The sequence below is a fragment of the Eubalaena glacialis genome, chromosome 19 (genome assembly GCF_028564815.1).
Source record: "Eubalaena glacialis isolate mEubGla1 chromosome 19, mEubGla1.1.hap2.+ XY, whole genome shotgun sequence".
Taxonomy (NCBI): Eukaryota; Metazoa; Chordata; class Mammalia; order Artiodactyla; family Balaenidae; genus Eubalaena; species Eubalaena glacialis.
Window position 1 is genome coordinate 1,659,913 of NC_083734.1, and position 24,774 is coordinate 1,684,686.

The 24,774-nt window shown below is 52.6% G+C and overlaps 1 protein-coding gene across 8 annotated transcripts in view; it reads right to left on the minus strand.

Moving 5' to 3' along the window:
- FLCN (folliculin) overlaps positions 1-23,655 on the minus strand; it is a 33,331-nt gene extending 9,676 nt beyond the window's left edge. Inside the window, exons 1-13 of one of the 8 annotated variants that reach the window (XM_061176579.1) lie at positions 23,430-23,655; positions 19,732-19,939; positions 19,027-19,302; positions 17,624-17,770; positions 16,424-16,645; positions 15,416-15,576; positions 13,936-14,027; positions 12,254-12,444; positions 10,715-10,828; positions 9,800-9,923; positions 8,670-8,801; positions 8,450-8,555; positions 6,541-7,789 (exon numbers count right to left, since the gene is read on the minus strand). In XM_061176579.1, the coding sequence (XP_061032562.1) occupies positions 7,588-7,789; positions 8,450-8,555; positions 8,670-8,801; positions 9,800-9,923; positions 10,715-10,828; positions 12,254-12,444; positions 13,936-14,027; positions 15,416-15,576; positions 16,424-16,645; positions 17,624-17,770; positions 19,027-19,275 (1,740 nt within the window). In that variant the 5' untranslated portion in view covers positions 19,276-19,302; positions 19,732-19,939; positions 23,430-23,655 and the 3' untranslated portion in view covers positions 6,541-7,587. Of the gene's footprint in view, positions 1-6,540; positions 7,790-8,441; positions 8,556-8,669; positions 8,949-9,799; positions 9,924-10,714; positions 10,829-12,253; positions 12,445-13,935; positions 14,028-15,415; positions 15,577-16,423; positions 16,646-17,623; positions 17,771-19,026; positions 19,303-19,731; positions 19,940-21,065; positions 21,087-21,611; positions 21,916-23,291; positions 23,389-23,429 lie in introns of those variants that run through there. The other 7 variants (XM_061176581.1, XM_061176575.1, XM_061176574.1 and 4 more) reach the window with 7 other exon arrangements.
- Between the last annotated feature and the right edge of the window lie 1,119 nt (positions 23,656-24,774).

Consider the following 24,774-nt stretch of genomic DNA (forward strand, 5'->3'; position numbering starts at 1 on the left):
CTGTATGTCTTCTTTGGAGAAATGTCTATTTAGGTCTTCTGCCCATTTTTTGATTGGGTTGTTTTTTTAATATTGAGCTGCATGAGCTGTTTATATATTTTGGAGATTAATCTTTTGTCCGTTGATTCGTTTGCAAATATTTTCACCCATTCTGAGGGTTGCCTTTTCGTCTTGATTGTAGTTTCCTTTGCTTTGCAAAAGCTTTTAAGTTTCATTAGGTCCCATTTGTTTATTTTTGGTTTTATTTCCATTACTCTAGGAGGTGGATCAAAAAAGATCTTGCTGTGATTTATGTCAAAGAGTGTTCTTCCTATGTTTTCCTCTAAGAGTTTTATAGTGTCCAATCTTACATTTAGGTCTCTAATCCATTTTGAGTTTATTTTTGTGTATGGTGTTAGGGAGTGTTCTAATTTCATTCTTTTACATGTAGCTCTCCAGTTTTCCCAGCACCACTTATTGAAGAGGCTGTCTTTTCTCCACTGTATATCCTTGCCTCCTTTGTCATAGATTAGTTGACCATAGGTGCGTGGGTTTATCTCTGGGCTTTCTATCCTGTTCCATTGATCTATATTTGTTTTTGTGCCAGCACCATACTGTCTTGATTACTGTAGCTTTGTAGTATAGTCTGAAGTCAGGGAGTCTGATCCTTCCAGCTCCATTTTTTTTCCCTCAAGCCTGCTTTGGCTATTCGGGGTCTTTTGTGTCTCCATACAAATTTTAAGACTTTTTGTTCTAGTTCTGTAAAAAATGCCACTGGTAATTTGATAGGGATTGCACTGAATCTGTAGATTGCTTTGGGTAGTATACTCATTTTCACAATATTGATTCTTTCAATCCAAGAACATGGTATATCTCTCCATCTGTTTGTGTCATCTTTGATTTCTTTCATCAGTGTCTTATAGTTTTCTGTATACAGGTCTTTTGTCTCCTTAGGTAGGTTTATTCCTAGGTATTTTATTCTGTTTGTTGCAATGGTGAATGGGATTGTTTCCTTAATTTCTCTTTCTGATCTTTCGTTGTTAGTATATAGTAATGCAAGATATTTCTGTGCATTAATTTTGTGTACTGCAACTTTACCAGATTCATTGATTGGCTCTAGTAGTTTTCTGGTGGCATTTTTAGGATTCTCTATGTATAGTATCATGTCATCTGCAAACAGTGACAGTTTTACTTCTTTTCCAATTTGTATTTCTTTTTCTTCTCTGATTGCTGTGGCTAGGACTTCCAAAACTATGTTGAATAATAGTGATGAGAGTGGACATCCTTGTCTTGTTCCTGATCTTAGAGGAAATGCTTTCAGTTTTTCACCACTGAGAATGATGTTTGCTGTGGGTTTGTCGTATATGGCCTTTATTATGTTGAGGTACGTCCCCTCTATGCCCACTTTCTGGAGAGTTTTTATCATAAATGGGTGTTGAATTTTGTCAAAAGCTTTCTCTGCATCTATTGAGATGATCATATGGTTTTTATTCTTCAATTTGTTAATATGGTGTATCACACTGATTGATTTGCATACACTGAAAAATCCTTCCATCCCTGGGATAAACCCCACTTGATCATAGTGTACGTTCCTTTTAATGTGTTGTTGGATTCTGTTTGCTAGTATTTTGTTGAGGATTTCTGCATCTATATTCATCAGTGATATTGGTCTGTAATTTTCTTTTTTTGTAGTATCTTTGCCTGGTTTTGGTATCAGGGTGATGGTGGCCTCATAGAATGAGTTTGGGAGTGTTCCTTCCTCTGCAATTTTTTGGAAGAGTTTGAGAAGGATGGGTGTTAGCTCTTCGCTAAATGTTTGATAGAATTCACCTGTGAAGCCTTCTGGTCCTGGACTTTTGTTTGTTGGAAGATTTTTAATCACAGATTCAATTTCATCCTCAAAGAACCAGCTTTTAGTTTTACTGATCTTTGCTACTGTTTTCCTTGTTTCTATTTCATTTATTTCTGCTCTGGTCTTTATGATTTCTTTCCGTCTACTAACTTTGGGTTTTGTTTGTTCTTCTTTCTCTAGTTTATTTAGGTGTACGGTTAGATTGTTTATTTGAGATTTTTCTTGTTTCTTGAGGTAGGCTTGTATTGCTATAAACTTCCCTCTTAGAACAGCTTTTGCTGCATCCCATAGGTTTTGGATGATCGTGTTTTCATTGTAATTTGTCTCTAGGTATTTTCGGATTTCCTCTTTGATTTCTTCAGTGATCTCTTGGTGATTTAGTAATGTATTGTTTAGCCTCCATGTGTTTTGTGTTTTTTATGGTTTTTTTCCCCTGTAATTTCTTTTTTTTTTAATTAATTAATTTATTTATTTTTGGCTGCGTTGGGTCTTTGTTGCTGCACGTGGGCTTTCTCTAGTTGTGGGGAGCGGGGGCTACTCTTTGCTGTGGTGCACAGGCTTCTCATTGCAGTGGCTTCCCTTGTTGTGGAGCACAGGCTCTAGGCATACGGGCTTCAGTAGTTGTGGCACGTGGGCTCAGCAGCTGTGGCTTGCGGGCTCTAGAGTAAAAGCTCAGCAGTTGTGGTGCACAGGCTTAGCTGCTCTGCGGCATGTGGGATCTTCCCAGACCAGGGCTCAAACCAGTGTCCCCTGCATTGGCAGGCGGATTCTTAACCACTGCACCACCAGGGAAGCCCCCTGTAATTGATTTCTAATCTCATAGTGTTGTGGTCGGAAAAGATGCTTGATATGATTTCAATTTTCTTAAATTTACCAAGGCTTGATTTGTGACCCAAGCTGTGATCTATCCTGGAGAATGTTCCATGTACACATGAGAAGAAAGTGTAAACTGCTCTTTTTGGATGGAATGTCCTATAAATATCAATTAAATCTCTCTGGTCTATTGGTCATTTAAATCTTGTGTTTCCTTATTAATTTTCTGTCTGGATGATCTGTCCATTGGTGTAAGTGAGGTGTTAAAGTCCCCCACTATTATTGTGTTACTGTTGATTTCCTCTTTTATAGCTGTTAGCAGTTGCCTTATGTATTGAGGTGCTCCTATGTTGGGTGCATTTATATTTATAATTGTTATATCTTCTTCTTGGATTGATCCCTTGATCATTATGTAGTGTCCTTCCTTGTCTCTTGTAACATTCTTTATTTTAAAGTCTATTTTTTCTGATATGAGTGCTGCTACACAGCTTTCTTTTGATTTCCGTTTGCATGGAATATCTTTTTCCATCCCCTCACTTTCAGTCTGTATGTGTCCCTAGGTCTAAAGTGGGTCTCTTGCAGGCAGCATATATATGGGTCTTGTTTTTGTATCCATTCAGCGAGCCTCTGTCTTTTGGTTGGAGCATTTAATCCATTCACGTTTAAGGTAATTATTGATATGTATGTTCCTATTACCATTTTCTTAATTGTTATGGGTTTGTTTTTCTAGGTCCTTTTCTTCTCTTGCGTTTCCCACTTAGAGAAGTTCCTTTAGCATTTGTTATAGAGGTGGTTTGGTGGTGCTGAATTCTCTTAGCTTTTGCTTGTCTGTAAAGCTTTTGATTTCTCCGTCGAATCTGAATGAGATCCCTGCCGGGTAGAGTAATCTTGGTTGTAGGTTCTTCCCTTTCATCACTTTAAATATATCATGTCACTCCCCTCTGGCTTGTAGAGTTTCTGCTGAGAAATCAGCTGTTAACCTTATGGGAGTTCCCTTGTATGTTATTTGTCGTTTTTTCCCTTGTTGCTTTCAATAATTTTTCTTTGTCTTTAATTTTTGTCCATTTGATTACTATGTGTCTCAGCGTGTTTCTCCTTGGGTTTATCCTGCCTGGGACTCTGCGCTTCCTGGACTTGGGTGGCTGTTTCCTTTCCCATGTTAGGGAAGTTTTCGACTATAATCTCCTCAAATATTTTCTCAGGTCCTTTCTCTCTCTCTTCTCCTTCTGGGACCCCTATAATGCGAATATTGTTGCGTTTAATGTTGTCCCAGAGGTCTCTTAGGTTGTCTTCATTTCTTTCCATTCTTTTTCTTTATCCTGTTCCACGGCAGTGAATTCCATCATTGTGTCTTCCAGGTCACTTATCCGCTCCTCTGCCTTAGTTATTCTGCTATTGATTCCTTCTAGTGTATTTTTCATTTCAGTTATTGTATTGTTCATCTGTTTGTTTGTTCTTTAATTCTTCTAGGTCTTTGTTAAAGATTTCTTGCATCTTCTCGATCTTTGCCTCCATTCTTCTTCCAAGGTCCTGGATCATCTTCACTATCATTATTCTGAATTCTTTTTCTGGAAGGTTGCCTATCTCTTCACTTAGTTGTTTTTCTGGTGTTTTATCTTGTTCCTTCACCTCGTACCAAGTCCTCTGCCTTTTCATTTTGTCTTTCTGTGAATGTGGTTTTCCTTCCACAGGCTGCAGAACTGTAGTTCTTCTTGCTTCTGCTGTCTGCCCTCTGTCTTTTCAAAGTTTGGCTGCATGTCTTGTGATCTTTTGGAGTTCATCTTACTTGGAATTTGTTTAGCTTCTTGTACAGGCCATTCTTCATTTTATTGTGCTTTGCAGATACTGTGCTGCTTTTTTTTTTTTTTTTTACAGACTGAAGGTTTGTGGCAACCCTGCATCAAGCAAGTCTACTGGCACCATCATTCCAACAGCATTTGCTCACTTCATGTCTCTGTCACATTTTGGTGTTTCTTGCAATATTTCAAACTTTTTCATTATTATCATATTTGAATTGGTGATCTGTGATCAGTGATATTTGATGTTACCACTACAGCTCAGTGAAGGCTGGATGATGGTTAGGATTTTTTTGACAGTATTTTTAAATTAAAGTATGTACTTTGTTGGTTTTTTTTTTAGCCAATGCTATTGCACACTTAATAGACCACAGTACAGGGACTTCCCTGGTGGCGCAGAGGTTGGGAATCTGCCTGCCATTGCAGGGGACACGGGTTCGAGCCCTGGTCCGGGAGGATCCCACATGCTGCGGAGCAACTAAGCCCGTGCACCACAACTACTGAGCCTGTGCTCTAGAGCCCGCGAGCCACAGCTGCTGAGCCTACGTGCCACAAATGCTGAGGCCTGCACGCCTGGAGCCCATGCTCCACAAGTGAAGCCACCGCAAGGAGAGGCCCATGCACCACAATGAAGAGTAGCCCCCCGCTCGCTGCAACTAGAGAAAGCCCGCACACAGCAACAAAGACTCAACGCAGCCAAAAAATAATAAAATTTATTAAAAAAAAAAAACCCACAGTATAGTGTGAACATAACTTCCACATGCAATGGAAAACCAAAAATTCGTGTGGACTCACTTAATTGCAATATTTGCTTTATTGCAGTGGTCTGGAACCAAACTCACAATCTCTAAGGTATGCCTATATGTTTATATTCATGTGTCTCAGGAAATTTGGAAAATTTTCAGCCATTATTTATTCACATATTCTGCCTCTTTCTCTTTCTTCTTCTCAGGCTCCCACGATGCATATGTTGGTCCTTTCAATGGTGTCCCGTGGATCTCTTAGGCTCTGTTCCTTAGCCTCAATAATTTCCACTGTCCTATCTTTAAGTTCACTGATTCTTTCTTCTGCCTGCTCAAATTGTCTTTAAAGCCTTCTAGTCAATTTTTCACTTCAGTTACTGCAGTTTTCGGCTCCAGAATATTTTTTGATTCTTTTTTTGGTTTTGTCTTTGAAATTTCTATTTTGTTCACACATCATTTTCTCGACTTTCTCCACATTTTCCTTTAGTTCTTTGAGCATCTTTAACAGTTGTTTTAAAGTCTTTGGCTAATATGTCTGCCATTAAGTCTTTTTCATGGACAGATTCTGAATTCTTTTTTTCCTTTCAACAGACATTCCTGTTTCTTTGTATGCCTTGTGATTTTGTTGTTGTTTTTGCTGAACACTGGGCATTGAAATCTAATAACGGCATAACTCTGGAAATCAGATTCTCCCCCTTCCCCAGGGTTTACTGGTTTGTTTATTTATTTTTACTGTTGTAGGCTCTTTGCCAGGGATCAGCTGGAGGTGTAAACTTCAGTTTTTCTCAGGTCTTTCCTGAGCCCTTCCCTGGATGTGCACAGTCACTGTTAAATTTTCTCATACATGCAATTGTTTTTGAGTGCCCTACTCTTTAATGTCTGGCTCCTGAGAGGTGGAAGGCAAAAATGAAGCAGGAAGAGGCTGCCACCCAGAGGGGGAGGCGCAGCGACAGTGGCTGCCCCCTCTTCGTCTGTACTCTAATCAGAAGCAGCCATCAGCGATCAGGCACAGAGCCCTGATGTTCAGAGGATAGGATCCTTTTTACCCACCCTCGTTCCTGCAAGCTGCTCCAAGAACACGTGTACGGCCCTGCCATGTGGCTGGGGGTGGGAGATAGGAAGCTGCAACTGTACTATGAGCTAAAACTGACTGAAAATTAACCACAGTTTACTAAGTCTTCCCCTGGAAATTGTAAGCCTTCAGTAGAGTACAGAGTTCCAAAATAGTTATATCACTGGTGTTACTTTAACCATATTATTTTCTATGACTGATCCCAAGAAAATCTGAGGTATCAAACCAATAAAACCATGTAGTCAACAGTTTATAAAAATATATCTTTATTATTTCAATGTTCTTGCATGATACAGATACCTAGTCATATAAACATGGTCTTTCTGTTAAATATAAATTAAACACAAAAAACTATAAACAAATCAGCAAAATTACCGGAAAATCCTTCCAAACCATGAATCCTTATTAAAAATGTACACAGGGACGATGAACCTGTCTTAAACTACCATACTCTGAAACTTAACTGCAGCCAAATGTAAACGTTTAAAGAAGCAATAGAGGGCAAAGTGATATGGGATAAAACTATGATGGGTTTCTCAACTCCACATACAGTGAGCCAGGCCAGTCAAACGACTCCATCTGACATTTCAGCAAAGTATCCTCTTTGTGTAAAAAAGATCAGGGTTTGTCCTCAAGCTACAGGGTAATTTCAAAGCAACCAAAGAAGAGCATGGCCAGAAGACTTGGTCGTCAGATAACTTCAGAACACGAATTCCAGATGATTCAAAGATGAGGAAAACATCCACTCCACCCCAAAAGGCATTCCCAGAGCCCTAACTTAAAACCAGATTACTAACAATAACTACGGATCAGAACATAACCTGAAAATTCACAAAACTCACATATGCATGCACTACCTGGAAAACCCTTGCTGAACTTCAGAATAGAAAGGTTCAACCACAAGAGAGGGTATGACATTGCGGCTAAGATACCCAAGGCGGAGCTGGCCTGACATGTTTCCCTGTAAATTTTGAGATCAGCATCCATGAGAGGCATGAGATGCACACCTTCCTCACGTTCTTCTCTCCCAGGGGTGCGCGAATGCAGGGGACTAACTGTCACAAGTCTCCCACTGCCCTCTTCAGGGCTGGAGCAATTCAAATAGCTTGTGGGATGGTGCCAAGAACAACACCAGGCCCACATCCCACACAGAGGGCAAAGTTCAGCCCCAACATTTTCCATTCCTTACTAGGAAACAGCTTCATGCCAGCAGTTTGGAAACGGGAGGACAGCCTGAGAATGCCATCAGAGACCTGTGTCTGAGCTCCACGGCAAGGATGGACGTCACCACATCCCAGGAGGCCTACCCAGACACAGAGTCCCAGGATGGGGTCAACTGCGAGGTTCTGAGGCCATGGGGCTGCGGACCGTGGACATGAGGTGTGACTTGTAGGTCTTACTCAGGCCTGTCATCCAAAACTTGAGCAGCTTGACATTGTCCTCCTCAGACGCTCCGAGGATACTCAGGAGCTTCTGTGTGTCCTCTTTGGGCCGACTATCCACCTTGGTGAATTTAAAGAGGACCTTCACTTTGCTGTAGAAAACCAAAACCAAACACTCAGCGACCGCAGAACCGTCAGCAGAGTTCTGGTCCTGAGGCCTAAACGGCTTCAAGACCAGCAACGGCTCAACAGGCAGAGCGGGAACTGAAACAGGAGAGACAGCACAGCATAGTGGCAGCTCGCGCCTGCACCCAGGGTCTCCCATTTCCCCACCGGTGCTAACGCCGGTGCAGCCAAACAGGGAGATTAAAAAGACAAATGTTCCTCCCATTCATAAAAGGGACAGGTGGCTCCTAAGCTCCATTGTACTGTCTGAAATCAGAACAATGTTTGACTAATTAAATTTGACAGAAAATTACTAAGAAGGCGGGAGGAAATACAGTAACTTGCTTAATAAGGAGGGAACATCTGCTACCCGACCTTCCAATTCTTAAGTTAACTAAGCATCAAAAATAACTGCTTCCCTTGGAGAGCACAGAGCAGCTTGAGGCTCAGGGGAGCGGGCTCACCTGCTCAAGGTCACCCAGCCAGTTCAGCAAGTGGCGGAGCCCTGCACCTCTCCTCCGCACCCCCTCCCGCAGTGGCCACGGCCTCACCTCTGCCTCTGGAAACGGCTCCCGCTTCTCCTGCTGCCGGCAGCCCAGCCCTCCCCGAAAGCACAGCCTCTAGGGGCCGAGGCGGCACCTGCTTACTTCATCCACTCCTCCTTGAGGCAGACGAGGCACTGGTCGACCACGTCCACCGACAGATTCTGGTTGGTCAAAGCCGCTTCCACTTTACTCAGGATGGTGGGGCCAGCTGGGGACAAGCGGGGCACAGCTGGGGGGTCAGCACGGGGCGGGCAGCGGCGGCCTCAGCCCTCCCCCGAGCCCGCTCGCCGGGGAGAGAGCAGCCCTGCTCAGCGGCACCCACCTCGGTCTGCGGCTACAGCACTCCCACTGGTCACCACGAACTCGTGCTTGCTGAGGGGCTGCTCGTCCTCACACCCGGCCGGGTGCAGGCTGGGGCGAGCGGCCGTGTGCACTTCCACCACCACAGCAAACTCTGCGGCGACACAACACACGCTGCCCGTCAAGTGCTCTTCACCCCGGGACACAGCCCCTCATTGTGCGCCTCCCAATCATCTCGGATCATCTGGGGAAAACTCCAGCCTCCTGAGCTGCACACTCTGGCACTTAAAATCTTTCGTAGCTTGTGAATAGAGTTAAGGGTTCACTTTTGACTCAGTTAAGCTAATAATGCACTGTATTATATTACTACAAATTACTGCGTATACCTCCATTGGCCTAATACTAAACAGCCCTGGGAGAGTGGTCCCGCTACAACATAACCCATTTTGCAGACGGGGAAACAGACTCAGAGAAGCTAAGTGACTTGCACAAGGTCACACGGCTAGTGGTGGTAACAATATCAAGCCCATCTCTGAGACTAGAGCCTGTGTTCTGAACGCTGCCTCTTGGACTCACGGCCCAGCCTGGTTGCTGAGAGAGTGACAGCTCTGTGACCAACCTTCCCACCACGCTCACGGATGTGCCTGGAGGAGGCCTAGACGTGCCAGATGCAGGGATGTGCACCCACAAAGGGATGTGCTGACTCCTGACCCCCAAACCAAGAATGAGGGATGCCGATCAGCTCCCTGGCTCTCTGTCTAGAGCAGTAAGCTCGCCAGTCCTGAGGGCGGAGGGGAGCAGAGCAAGGGCCACCGAGCTGAAGAGCACCAGGGACGGACTTAAGGCAGATAGAAACAGGAGAACAGGAAGAGGAAGGAAGACCACGAGGCGGGGGGCTCAGTCCAGCGGGCCTCCTGAACCCCCCTCAGGGCCCCAGGACTGGGACCCGTGAGCTGCCCAGCCCCACCCCCACCCATCTTCAAGACAGACACTAGAAGCCAATGTCATGGGGAAAGCTGGTCCTGCAACGTGGGTCTTCCCGCCTGAGGCCAGCAGGCATCGCCCTCAAACCCGCAGCTGAGGTCCAGTCACGTGGTTTCACTTCTGAGCCCTGACGTGCAGGGGCTCAGCCCAGACCGACGCGGCACGCACCTGAGGCCAGCACGTGGGGAGGGATCTGCACGTGGGGGCCGAGCCCCAGGAAGTTGCAGCGGTAGGCCTCCTCGTACTGGCTGCTGTAAGGGATGACGCGCACACAGCCCACGGGCAGCATGGTCTGAAGGACAGAACCACCCAGAACTGAGCGCTGCCCCGCCCGAGTCCCTCACCCACACCCCACGAGCCCCCTGCAGCTCGGTCCAGAGCCCTCTCCTCCCAGAAGGCGTCACCCACCCGGTCCCTCTCATCCCAGCCCACTCTGCAGGGTTAACTCTTCCATCATTCTCCGACTTCTCAGATGTTTGTCTCTTCCCTCACCCGCCAAAGGGATTCTAAGCTGTCTGAGAGATTGTTTCGTCTTGTGCCTTCACGGGCCCAGGCAGAGGGCTGGCACGCACACACGCTCAGAGCCGGACCTGGGCCTTGGCACCCCCTACACCTGTGGGACGGAGACAGCACGCCACACGTGAACTCCGGCCGGCCCATCCATCAGGCTCTGTGCAGAGGACCACGCGGGGACCCAGGCCCGCCTCTGTGGCACAGGTGGCTTCTCAAAGGGACGCAGGGCTTGGGGAAGGGCGGATGGGAGAGCGGTCAGTCTACGAGAACAGCACAGACTCCTTGCTCGAAATCAAAGCCAAAAATGACTACCTTTTTTTTTCTTTCATTTTTTTTTGGCCGCGCTGCGCAGCCTGTGGGATCTTAGTTCCCTGACCAGGCATAGAACTTGGGCCCTCGGCAGTGAAAGCACAGATGAATACCATTTTTAACACTGGAGAAAAACACAGATCTTAGATTGAGGCATGAACGTCTGCAATGAGTCTCTGACACATCTTAACAGATTTTTTAAAAACCCACTAGGCCAATACCGTCCTGCCACAAAACACAAAGGAAAGAAGATCCTCTCACCCGAAGAACTTCAAAGGCTGAATGGACAAGGTCTGCGTCTCTACTTTTCCAGATCACCTGGTTCCCCATGAGGACGTGCCAGGCCAGTGTGCGGAAAGATGGGGCACCCAGGACCTGAAAAACACGGTGCACTACTTTCTGTCCAGAGGAAGTTATTTGTGTGTTCGTCTAGAAACTTTCTCTGTAGAGTGAAGGAAGACGGGCAGGAGAAAGGAAGTCACCTATCTTCTCGGGGAGGCTGGGTGACTTGCCCGAAACCAGGAGGAGGGATGGCCCTGTACTCACACCTGAAGGTCCGACCCCAGAGCTCTTGTACACTTCAAGATCTTTTCCCCAATTCTATTTTTAAAGACTGGAAGCAAAGTATTAGCTCTTTGCAACATGTACCTTCTCTCTCTACACCCTTAACTTTGGCCTAACCACTCGAAAGAGAGCCAGGGTTGTGAGTCTTCAGCACCGAGGAAGAGCTCGGTCTCGATGCCGGCAGCCCAGGGCTGCCCCGCTGAGCAGATCCACGTCCGGAGCCCCAGCCTCTAACCACGTCCTCTGGGGCTGTGAGTCTCTCAGTCTAGGGGCTGTGACTTCCTCATCTGTCCTGTTTTTATCCTGCTTTAATCAACTCTAATTAACTCCACGGCACTGACATTCTAGAAGAGCTCAGCCTGTTGTCTTAGGGCTTGTGAACATGGCCAGAAAAAGAGAGGAGGCTGTAACACTGCCTTTCAGCAAAGCCCACCAGCCCCCAGGGACTCCCCCTCCGGTGGAACTCAAGATCCCCTCCCACTGCAATCCATTAGCTGTAACCCACTGTAATCAACAGGACTGCAGCCAAATCAAGGACGATCTCAATGAATGGTTTTCACCCCAAAGCCCCACAGAACACCTGCCGGTAAATCAGGCTTTACTTCATTTTCCAAAATAGAAATAACTGTTTTCTGATAGAATTCATGCTCAATGTAAAAGTAAACAGAGAGAGAGTCTAAGGAAGGACAGCCTGCTTTGTGATCTAGCGGTCACTCCCCCCTGCCCTCCCGTGTGGTGAGACCCGTGGCGTCGGCGAGCATCCCCGACGGTCACACCCGCGCCCCCGCCCCACACACACACACACACTGCAGGGCAGGCTCCTGCTCCTACCGAACAATGGGCCATTGTTCGGATGCAATTCCTAGGGTCGTACATTCAGGTTGTTTCCAATTCTTTGTAAGAAAGGCCACTGTTTACAATTTGCAAAGCATCTATGCTGTGTGCAAACCAACAATGCTGTTCAATTCCTTTAGAAGGATCCAGAATGACAAGATTAGAACTATGAGAAGCCAACCGTTGGGCCTTTAGAGAAACCCCCTCCATCCTCACCGAGCCTGGGGCTAAGACACCCCAGATGCCCCCTGTCATCTTCAGCCACCCACCAAGAAGGTTCTTGGTCACCCCTGAACACAACAGACCCAAAGGACAAGGTGTGCTGGATGGAGATGAGCCGGAAGGAGAGGACGGGGCTTTGTCCTGAGTTTCTGATCCGGGCTCTACCCCTCTACCACCTACCTGCCTCATGTGCCGAAGGGATTTAAAGACAGAGAGCTTTCGGGGCTGCCAGTTTCCACAGTCTGAGAGCAAGGACGAATCCGCTGGGCACTTGGTCAGCTCCCGCCCCTCGGCCCCCTCGGGCAAGACAGGGGCTTTCTCCTCCTCTTCAGCCTCAGAGTTGCCCCAGCTTTCTGATTCCTCTTCCAAGTCTGCAAGACAGACAACACATTCAGTTACAAAACGTGCGGCCCTAGATTCCTTCGTTCTCTGGATGCAAGTCTTTGCACACGACCACTTCAGTCCAAGGCATCCCGTGGTTAAACTGGCCAGAAGGCTACTGATTTCTGGTTCGGACCAGCTGTCTACACTACCTGCTGCCACTGGAGTCCTGGGGTGGGCCAGGGCGTTCAGTCTGCTATGTTGTGTCCACTGCCGGCGGGAAAAGTCAAGTCAACGATAAGGACGGTACAGCGTGTGGGCGCTACCCTGAAGATGTCCACACATTCTGTCCTTGAATCCTCTCGCCTGCCCTGGGTCAGTACTGTTCTCCCCGTCTTACAGAAGGGAATACCTGCTACCTCAATTCATCGTCAGGACAACCCCAGGACTGCAGCATCCTCACTGCACGGCTCGAGGGAAGGGGTCCTGCTGTGCACACAGCACACACACATCCTGGAGCCTGGAGCGGAAGGCAAGTCTGTACAGCTGCAGCGTGTGCTCTGAACCCCCACGCTCACCTTGCGACCAAAATACAATCCAAGACGTGACAGTGAGCACTGCACGCCTGCGCTTCTCTCTCTCCCGACACACTCGGCTCTCCGTGCAAATAAATCTCACCAGCAGACTGCCCTCGCCACCTTCACTAACCTAGAAACGTGTAATCGCTACGATAAACGGTTCCGGGCCGACCGTACCGTGAGGGCGTGAAAGCGGGCCGCGCTTCTGTCTCCTCTGAGCGAGCCCTGCCCTTGACGAGCCAGCCCGCCCTCCCCTTCGCAGGGCAGCCTGCTCGGACGCGAGTCACCGGACGGCAGGGACCAGCTCGCAACAGCTCCAGCTTGTTAAGGCCAATCACTTGCAAAAAGCAGCACGTTGTAACACAGGACACACAAGAGGCATCGTGAGCCTCGTTCACCCCGCCCCACGTTTGAGGTCCTGGACCTACGTCACTGAAAACCCAATCATCTCCAGAAGAAAAGCAGACTCCCAGACTCCCCTGGGCAGTTACTTAGAACACCCAGATGTGGAGATCTGATTGCAAACCTGGGGAGGGAGGCCCAGTTTACCAGGAGGCTTGGGAACCACCGCCCTGATGAAAACCTCGGGTCCAACTGAATAAAGCACAACATTTTACTGTTGAAGAGCAGAGAGCAGGTCCCCATCCAGACAGGCCGAGTAAGTGCTTCTTGTACAATAGCGACAGAAAAGCCTCACTCAACCCACCTCTCCAGAGCGACAGCCCCGGGGGTGGTCTTTCCCAACTTGCCCGGACAGACGCTTACACGTGACTGTCAAGGAAGATGAGGCAGGAAATCACAATAAAACCACGAAGAGCAACGGGCCAGCTTTTGTGGACGCTGCTTCTGGGGTCCCCTCCGTCAGCTCTCCTCTCTGCTGGGATGGAGGAGAGGGGAGCTGAGCACGAACGACCCCAGGCCACCGCCGGCAGAGGCTGCCAGCACGAGCACCTCCCAGCTCACCCGCAAGCTGCTCCATCTGGACCAAGGTGTCCTCAGTGGGCGCGCCTTCCAGGAGCTTCTCGGTCAGCCGGCTGCCGCACGCCTTCAGGAGCCTGGGGACAAAGTGCCACCTATGCAGTGTTCTCGCCCAAAGGAAAACTAGACCCGAAGCCAATCAACCCTCTTGAGCTAACAACTGGTTAACAGAAAACATGGGCATAAAAGAACGAGCTGAGGACCACCACGAGGATTCTACCAGCCAGAGGGGCTCCTACAGGACACACAGCCCAGGCCTCCAACAGAAGGCAGGGAGGCTGGGGCAGAGGCGCACGAGGCACTGCTCTAGACTAAGAGGCCTGGCACGATCTGCGCCCTGTGTGGTGGTGCACTGGTCCCAATGCCAGAGTCAACTCTGAGGCAAAGCAGGAAAAGTGAATGTGGATTGGGCTGGATGATGCTAAGCAATGAGTCCATTTTGTTGGATGTGATAATGGGTTTATGGTTGAAGTGATACAACTAAGATTTGCTTTAAAAAACATTCCAGAAAAAAAAAAGTGAAGGACAGATAAAAAAGCAGTAAAATGTCGCTAACTGCTAAAGTAGGAGGGTGTGAAGTTCGCTGTAGTATTATACTTTGGGTCTGTCTGAAAATTTCCCAAATTAAAATAATTTCTAAAAGACAAGAGGAACTGTATGTCGGGTGGGGGAGACAAATATTTTTCTCTTTAGTTTGCAGGTTCTCAGGAGCTGCACTCAAGGATTTACATGTGAGGAACAGAGGAACGTCACCCACACCAGGACCTGATTTAGGTGATGCTGCACAGGAATGAGAATCTGGGGGGTCTTTGGAAGGAACATATCCTGCAGTGAGAGGAACAGAAACAATCTGTGGCCGGAGGACAGACTGTGGTGGTTTCTAAGTGTGTCCACAAATCTGTCGATACTCCTCCCTTCCAAAGGCGGAGACCGGTCCTCCCCTCCCGCCTAGGCTGAGCTACTTCTAACAAGAGCAGGTGCAGGCAAGGCCTGTGTGCGCTGGGGCTGGGTCGCGAGAGCCAGCAGAGCCCACCTCACTCTCCCCGCCATCACCCGCACGACCACGGCGAGGAGCAGAGGCCTCCCGCCCACGGCCAGACCAACCTGCCGGCCCCGAGGGAGCCCAGCCTTCAGACGACAGCAGCTCCGCCTGAGAACCAGGGCCAGAACGGCCCAGCTCAGCCCAGCTCCGAGTCCTGACTCACAAGCGCTGTGCAAGACAAGCATTCACTGCTGCTCACAAAAAGGGAGACCACTAGTCTTGGTCTAGGAACTTCACCTTAAAAGTATCGCTGGGAAGTGAGCTCCGCCTAAACGCGACTTCCATGCACTCAGGGGCGAGGAGGACCGAACCCAGTTCAGGACTCATGCGTCACAGCACAGGCCTGTCAGCAACTGTCCCCCTCCAATCTAGGCACAGTCCGGCCAACACCCCAGCAGCCACGAGAAGACCGAGTCTGGTTACCAGGCGAAGGAGGTGTGCAGGCACGCCCACAAGCTGTCATCGTTCGTCAAGGACGTCAGCGAGCGGGCAGCGTTGCCGTTCCTTTGGTGCAGGAACGGTGTGAAAGCAGTGTTCATCCTCTGGGCACGCTGCGGGCACCCAAACTGCTCCGCCTCAAACACCTGACACACAAGGGGAAGGGGAAAGACCCTTAACAACAAGACCAGCTGGCAGCCCAGGCCCCAGTCTGCTCTCTGGACCAAGAGCAAAGCAGGGCCCCCGGTCTCATCCCAGAGAGAACAGCTCTGTCCCCCAGCTGGATCAGGAGCCGCCTGAGAAGAGGCTCAGTTAGGAGTCTCTCCTGCAGCCTCCCCGACGCCGACGAGTCGGCACCTGACGGGGCTCAGGGGGCGTCCGCGCTTTCCAGGCACCCCCGTTCCCAGGCACGGGGGGCGTCCACTGCTCAGACCCTGTGTGGGCGGGACACGTGACCACTTCCTGCGAGGAGGGGAGAGGAGCCAGGCCTCCAGCCCCACCTGCGCACCCCAGCAGGCAGCTGAGCAGCAACGCCACCCCAGCCTGACCACAGCGAGCAGACCCCTGCTTGCCTGCGATGGACACAGAACAGAAACAAGCCGCTGGGGTTTAAGCACTGCTTGTTACCAGAGCACCACCGGCCTATCCTGGGCGGCCCCGGAGGTGCAGGGCCGTCGCTGGAGATGCACGGTAGGTGCGGGTCTGCCACACCGTTAGTGGACAGGCTGCTGAAATGACGGTCAGAGGAAGCAGAGACAGTGGGGATCAAACTAGGCATCTGACTGCAGCAAAGCCAGAGCCAAATGAGAAACAGGACAGTGACAGACTTGAGAGAGACCACTGAAGCCAGCAGGACCGGCTGACCCCGGGCTTATCGTCGCGACTCCGACTCCGCGGCGGCCAGGGGACCCCCAGGCAGGAACGCCGCCCTGCTCCTGGCCCCTCGCACAGAGCCCTCCCTCCCCGCCACCCACTGCCCTGCCTCGGGGCCACCTTGAGCGCCTTGCCCTGGAGCTCGTCGATGATCCCACGGATCTTGCCCAGCAGGAAGGGCCAGGAGTTGATGAGGTAGATGCGGTCCATCATGATGGCGATGATGCTGTACCAGCGCTGGAAGCCCCGGGCCAGGCTGTCCTTGATGAAGAACGTGTGGCTGAACACAAAGCCATGCTGCTCGTCCCCAAAAAAGATGGGGCCCTCGCGGCCGGGGCACACCTGGGACACAAGGACAGCCGCTCCAGGACACCGCCCTCTGCACGCTGCAGCAGTCAAACCCTCCCGCTCAGACTTTTCTTTCTGCCATAATTAATCAGCATCAGTTACAGGGAGAGTGGAAAGGGCAGGGATGAGAAAGGAAAACTCTGCTTTCATCTCTCCTGTGATGGAACTTCCTAAAGAGAACGTTTGTTACCATGAAACCCAAGGACCAGTAGGTTCGTTAATTTTTCTTACCTTGAGTCATAAATAACTCATATACAAGTATTATATCTACCCCAGGCTCAGATTTGCCAACATCACTCATCTGGAATATACCAAAGAACTGGCAAATCCAAACAGCCACTGCAGAGTCCACGTAATAAAAAATCTGCATATGTTATGTGTAGGAGAGAACCTGGGTCTCCCTCACACCACACCCACTCTTACACGCAACCCCACCAGACACCATCAGCTGCCCACCAGCAGGGACACAGCCAGGCGGGCACATGGCAGCAGTGAGTGAGGACGATCAAGTGGGGCAGTGACAGGAAGTGTGAGCGACTAGACTGTGAACTCTCTGTGACAAAGACACAGAAGCTAAGACAACTCGACAACGGCAGCCACGTGTCTGAGAAACACAGACTCATGCCTCGGTCAGCTCAGAGAGCACATGATGAGCACTGAGGCTGTGACGTGACAGAGACGATAAGAAGGTGACATGTGATGGGAGCCACACACCTACAAACACTTCACACCTTAGCAACACGTCCACGAAGAACGAATAATGAAAACCTGGTGCTTAAAACGGTAAGTTAGCAACGAACCGGGGTGCAACGTGACTCACTCCGGAGACCAGCCCTGCCATCTCCAGGACCTGCCCGGCCGTCTCCGGGCTGCCGTCTGCCTTCCTTCCCATAACCGACACCGAGCTTGCTCAGGGCGTGCTGGCGTGCACGTGAGCAACTCTCGCAGAGGCGCCAGGTCACGGGTGCTCACCTCACAGCTCAGGCTCCGCACACAGGCCTGGCGGACAATGCTGAAGAGCTGGGGGTGGTTGGGGTGCTGGTGACTGACGTACTTGATCGAGGTCTCCTTGTCATGGCTGATGTACCCGGGATGCCCTGCAGCAAGTGACCGGCAGCCCTGCCCACAAGAAAGAAAAGAAAACCAGTTAGCCAGCAACACGCTCGCTGACTCTTATGCAAATCTCAAGCAGAAAATTCAATCTGTTTTCGCATAAAAACAACCGGCTCCTAGAGTTATACTTGACTGAGGATTTCCGTGTCTCCCGAGTAGGAAAGTCAGGATGCACACATCACAAAGGTCGTCAGAGGGCATCGAATCTACTGAGCACGGAGGTCACCGGACCTAATCTACTGGCACTTACGCAGCAGGGATCCCGAAGAGCTCTGTACCCATCACCTCACCTAATCCAAGGAGCAAACCTGTGAGAGTTACCGGGAGAATCCCCACCTCACAGGCGGCAAAACTGAGGCTCGGAGCCTCCGTCCTCGATCTGGGCACGACCACTTGGCAGGGACCTCGTGCCAAGGGAGGCTGCCACACTCTGGCACTGGCGTGGCCGCCTGAGAACACACGCTCAGACCCCCTGCCATGGGGAAGGGACCGGACCGGCGGCCCTGGCTGCTGCCCCTCTGAAGCCACCGTCACGTTGGCGCCAAGGCTGTGCGCCCCAGCAGCAGCCCCCAACCTGGGACTGCGCACAGAGGCCCCGGAGCCAGCCCCTCCCTGGGCGATGCAGGACGCCTCCCAAGGCCGTTCCAGCTCAAGGACACGCCCCCAAGGCCCCCCGCCGCCCAGGCCTCCTTCCTGCCTGCCTCTCCATCACAGGGAGCGGCCGATCACAGCGGAGGGCCCTCCCCACCTCTGCTCCCCGCCCTCGATCCCTCACAATCAATCAGTCAAGCTCGAGCTCACCGACCGCTTCTCAGTGGAACCAAGTTAACACGGCTGGATTTCTGTCCACCCTGCAGTGACAGGCCCAACGCCACCCTGACTTCCAGTCCCGACCCAGGACTCCACATGAAGAAGCGGCCTGGTGTGGAGACCTAACCTTCATCCCCCAGAGCTCACAAAGCGGGCAGGGTGCCCACGAGGAGGACGCCAGACTGAGGGGACGGGAGCCGAGGAGGCAGCACACGGACATGAGTGAGTGAGGGGAGGCCGGAAAGGCAGACCCAATGGTGGTGGCCAGTGTCTGCTGGCCCAGAGTGGTTTGAAAAAGCTAAAGCTGGGATGAAGGGAAAGGACCAGAGGGAAGGAAAGCAGCAAGCGCACACCACATGGCCCACGCCCGTGAGGCCACAGCCACAGCGTGCGGCCTCCTGCCCACCCCCAGGAGGTCAAGCCCGAGCCCCAACGCCCCAGGAGACACTGGCCTCGCACATGTCCGACTTCTTGGGCCCCGGGCTGCTGGACTCTGCGCTGGCCCCTTCGGCCGGGCTGTGGGCGCGGACGCGGCTGCTCATCTGGATGCCGCCCTCCTCTTCCTCAGCCTGCTCACCCTGGCCAAGGCCGTCCCCACTCCCCGCCCCTTGCGGGAGCGGGGCGTGCAGGACCTCTGTGCAGAAGAGCGTGCGGGGGCCGTGGAGCTCGCAGAAGTGACAGAGCGCAACGATGGCATTCATGGTGCCCTGGAGACTGGGCCAGGCCTGCTGGGGAGAGGAGGGAAATGCCATGAGCTGGCCCCAGAGCCTGCCAGCTCCGGAGCCCAGCGACCTCTGCTGTCCTCAACGGGCTTGTGTCCAGCAGAGGCCGGTCACCCAGCCAGGCAGCACTGCCCAGCACCCACTCTGGGCCAGCACTGCATCGGCTGCAGGGGACACAAAGCAGACACCGTCCCTGCCCACAAGGAGTTAGGACAAAGAGGAGGGGAAACATAACGCGGGATCACACAGAAACCCTTCAGTCAGGACCGTGCCGGCAGGGCCACGAGGTGGGCAGATGGGGACACACACACACACACACACGCACACACACACGCGACGACGCCCTGGGGGCATCTGTTCCATGGACAGCAGCGGAGCGGCTCCCGTGTGCCGGGCGACGTTTCAGGTGATGTGATGCTGCCTCACGGAGCTTACCTTCCAGGCGGGCAGGGACGCGTGGCACACCGCTTCCTCTCGTGCGGTGACCGCGTTAGGGACACAAGGACAGGGGTCCAGGGCAGAGAAGCACCGGAGGAGGTGGGATGTAGTTTCCGACGACAGGGCTCCCAGGTGACAGCCGAAGGAACAGAGGGCGCCACGGGGGCTGAGGAGGGGCCGTGACGGGGTCTGAATGTCTGCAGAGCTGGGGGGCGAGGGCAGAAGACAAGTAGGAGGTGGATTTTAGGGACCCTTCTAGGCCATGGTAAGACCCTGAACTTTTCTTCAGAGATTAGAGAACCTTCGGTGGGTTCTGATGAGAAACACAATAAATTAGAATGTTATTTTAAAAGATCGTTCTGGCCACTGTGCAGGAGCCAGGGTGGACGCAGGGAAGCCAGCTGGCCCGGGCCAAGGCGGGCGGGGGAAGGCGCTGAGGACCGTCAGAGCGTGACTGTGTCCCAAAGAGATACGCAGACGCTGCTCACGGGCGGACTGTGGAGCACAGAGAGGGAAGCAGGGTACGTGGGAGACGGAAGAAGGCGGCCGAGAGCAGCGCCTACTAAGCCTCCAGTGGAGATGATGAGGACAGGCCATGGGAAATGGGAGTGGGGCAGTCAGGGCTGGGGGACCTGGGCCCCAGAGCTCAGACGTGCGAGGGAGGAAGAGCTGGTCAAGGTGACAAAAGAGGACAGGCAGTGAGGCAAAGTCCGTTATCACTCCGGAGACCACTGGAGCAAAATCGCCCTGGAGGAGGGCAGCAGAGGGCGGGGAGGGCGTGGCGGGGACGCAGGCGCACGTGCCCTCTGCGGGGGAAACCTTAAGGTGGGGCGCCTGTCCACTGGGCTCCAGCAGGTAGTGGAGAAACAGAGGCGGGACAGTGACAGCCCAGACGACATGACACGTGTGACACAGCAGGGCCTGGGAGTCAGGCTAAAGTGGGAACACGTCTTCTCCAGACCACAGCATCCTAGACAGTAGCTGGGAGCCACGTGTGGCAGCTCAGATCTGAATTAATGACGATGAAGAGCCCCCTTCCTGTCTCACCAGCCACATGTGGCTCACGGCCACCATTTTAAAAGGACAGCACAGAAAGTGGGAGGGACATTTCTATCACCACAGAAAGTTCTCTTGGACAGCCGGGCTCAAAACAGTGAAGGACAATTTCAGTTACCAACGTCTGACTGAGTAGTGGGCACCGGCAGGATCCAAACCCTCTTCTCTCTGGAGAACGCCACCCCCCATTACAGAATCAAAGGTCAGACATGCTCTGTGCTCAGCCCCTGGTCGGCAGGCGCAGGCCTGAGCATGGCCTGGCCAGTCAGAGGCACCTGCTTGGGACGCTGAACCCGGAGGACGGAGGCAGGGCAGCAGGCAGTGTGAATACGCACGGCGGGGGCGGGGAGTCCGCGGAGCGGGTCCCGGGGAGCGGCACCCTCGACCACCGGGCCCGGCGGGTCCCGCCACGGGCCCTCGAGAGGCCTCCCGCTGGCGGCCGCACTCGGAGCCACTCCTCTACCCGCCTGCTTGCTCTGCCACCACCCGATGTCTGCGGTCAACCACTCAGGTGACGGGGGCCACCGCACCTGCCCGGCACAGGCTAGAGCGCGAGGGTCAGTAGGAGCCAACCCAAAAGAGACATCTGGGGATCAGACAGGGGAGAGGAGGGGCAGCTGGAAGGCATGGAGAGCCAGGGCACGGAGGGCTCCCGGAGGGAGGGGAGCAGTGGGGCAGAAGACAGTTTAAGACAGGAGGACGTTCAGCTGGAAGACCCTGAGTTCCATGGAGATTCCGAACAGCAGAGGACCAAGAGGGCAGGGCCGGTGAGAAAGGCCCAGAACGCCGCCCCAGACCTCCAACGGCTCACTCTTCCTCACCGCGCGGCCTCTCCCGCCATGCCCCCTGCTCGGGGAGGGCCCTCAGCAGTGCTCACGCCCAGCCATCACTCTCTCAGTTCCCGACACACAGTGGGCACCACGCTGACGGCTGGTAGACAAATAAGTGAATTAGGAGCTGCCTGGAGAGAGGACAGTTGTTGCCACAGAAAGGGGAACGCTCGTGGATGATGTCAACACAAACCTCTATACTCAACAGGACCACACAGCCACCACCCCGCCCAGGTGACAGCCAGCAAGGCCATTTCCAAACGAGTCAGGCAGTGCAACGGCAGTCAATACCTCAGCTCTAAGGCCTGACGCTTTCTAGGTAAGGAAAAAAAATCAGAGCCAATTCTAAGAGCAGTGGGCATGGGGAAAAAAAAAAAAAAATTCAAGCAGCTTACAGCCAACCTCAAATGAGAACATCACACAGAAGAAGTGGTTCTGAATGATTCAGCAGGCCACCTGCCTGGTAAGCAGCAGGCGACAGAAAGCTGATGTTGTGGTCAAAGTCTACAGCAATGTTTCATAAAGGAGCCCTTGTGACACAGGTACTTATACTTAAACGTCTATATAAAACATAAGATATTTAACAATATAAAGTCCTCACCCTTCCTGCTCTTGGTTATTAGGGGGCAGCACCCACCTCATGCCCATTTAACCCTTCCGACCACAGGCCCACCCTTACATGGGAAGGAGAGAGCAGAGGTGATGTTGCTAAGCTACTTCCCAGCATCCACGATCAAAGTGGGACGGGCTACTCTTACTTTGTTTTAAATGAGAAGCACTCCCGTCTGACAAAAGTTCTGACTATTGGGATCAGGGGTGCCACAGCCTAGATAAAACTTAGCTCTCCAGACCTACGCACGCGGAAGAACGTCCGTCTCCAGCCCAGACCAGCCAGGTGACCTCCAACAGGTCCAAATACCTCTCTCGGCACCAGCCTTAGGCTGAGCCCCACAGGCCTGGGAGGGAACTACGGCCCGTGGCACCCGAACTCGGGCAGCATGAAGCCGGGTCTCCACTCACTCTCCGATTCCAATCTCTACCGGATGCCCAGCAGTCCTTCCTTTCCAACCAGCCTTCCAGAAACCAAGAGGCAGAAACCCTCCCCCGCCCGACAAACTCAACATTATACCTTGAAGGGTAGGGTCCTGTCCACGCCCCCTCCCACCGCGACAGTGACGTGGGCACGACCCTCTCCCGCGGTGCACCCTGGCCCGGGTCCCTCTACCCCACTGCGGTCCGCCCGAGGACCACGGAGGGTTAAGGAGGCGCTGAGCACGGCAGCTCTCGACCCGCATCAGACACGCTGCAGCTCCCCGACGGCGGCCCGGCCTCCTGCACGGGGGGCAGGCGTGTGACACCCGAAGGCACCGCGGCGTCGCGCCACTGTCACTCAACCACTGGTAACCTGGCGCCTCAGCATGTCCTCTCGGAGACCCGGGTCCCCCGGCCACTCCGAGGGCCCCCGCAGGGCTGCCAAGTATCCCCGCGCTGGGGACCCAGTGCCTCCGGCCGCCGCGACCCACCCCTTCCGCAACCAGGCCGCGCCCGACCGCACCCGCCATACTGGTCGCCCCCTCAGCTCCAGGGTCGCCGGACCCCGCCCCTCAGCCCGGCCTCCCCGGCCGGCGGGCTCGGCCCCCCCCTCGCCCTGGACCGCGCGGCCCGACTGACCGGACAGGCCAGGGAGCCGCCCTGGCTCCAAGCTCCAGGTCGCGTCGCGTCGCGCCGCGCCCCCCTGCTGGGTTTCCGGCCCACCCCGCTCCCCACACCCTCGGCCTCCCTCCGGGTTCGCGGAGTGGCTCCCCTCACCGTGTACCCTCACAAATCCGCCGCGCCCGCCTCGGCGCGCGTGACTCGGCCGGGCGGTACCACGCCCGGGCCGTGGAGGGGGAGTGGGCGGTCCGACGCCCCCACCCCGCGAGGCGCGCGGATCCCCGCCAGACTCGCAGCCCGGGAAGACAGCACGAGCCCAGCAGCTCCAAAGTCAGGCGGGACGCTGGAGCGGCTGCCCGACCCCCTGCGCCGCACCAGCCCGTGCCCCCACCGAGAAGCCCGGAGTGGTTCCGCCCGCGCGGGCGGGGGCGGCGGAGGAAACCATTCCAGGAGGGGGGGAGGATGCTTTAATTAAAAAAACATTTTTTAAAGAGATTTGAGGAAAAATATATCTGTCCTAGAGCTCCCAGTCCACACCGAAGGAAGAAAGAAAGGAGAACGTCGCGACGTTATAAAGGACGCTGTAATTCCTTTTGGTTTCACCGTTAGTTTTCATTAAATTTCCGATGGAACCAGTCTTCGGTGGAGCGTGCGGGCAGGGGGAGGGGCGGGACGCGGTCGCCCGGTGACGCACGAACTGCGCGACGCCGGGGGGGGAGGCGGGGCGGGGTGCGCATGCGCGATTGGCTCCCTCTCTTCCCTACCCAGGGGCGCGTCAAGTTTTCTAAAAAAACATAGTTATCGAGTGATAATCTTCTTGAACCTGGACGCCTTTTATTCAGCCTGTGTACTTAGAGATCAGTCCGAAAGCCCTCAGGTCGTGATGTGACGTGGCCGAGGGCGAGGCTGAGGGCCGGTGGTTGACTTGCGGGGCCGCTTCTCTCTGGCTTTCGAGGTGCCGGAGCGGGGACGCGAGGAAAGGACGGACGACGCGTTGTTTTCTGCCTCCTTTTACCTTGTGGTAAAAGGTGAAGAAGTGTGGGAGTGGGATTACGAGGCTAGGCGTGGCCTCGAAAAGTCTGTCCTCTGGCCACGGGATCCACAGCGGTATCCTGAGTTCTAGGTTTACTTTTCTTATCAACAATTCACATACTTGAATTTTACTGAGTTTGCCAAATGCTCTTTGAAAGCCTTAGTGGAAAGGTTCCAGAAATGTTTGCAGCCTCCTAGTATGTCTGTGCCTTTCCAATTTGTAAAAGAAAACATTTCCAACAACTGTAATCTTGTTATTTCCCATTTTCTCTTAGTGGTAGGTGTTCTCGAAACATTGGTTAGTCAGGTTTTAAGCCAAGAAAAAAAATTGCTTTTTCATTTTGGAACTTTAATTCCAGGAATTAACTTCCTCAGTTTGTCACTGGAGGACACCATCTTGCTCAGATTATCCTTATTTCCATGATGACAGGCTAATGGAGGTCCCAAGTGAAAGAAGGTTTATTCAACC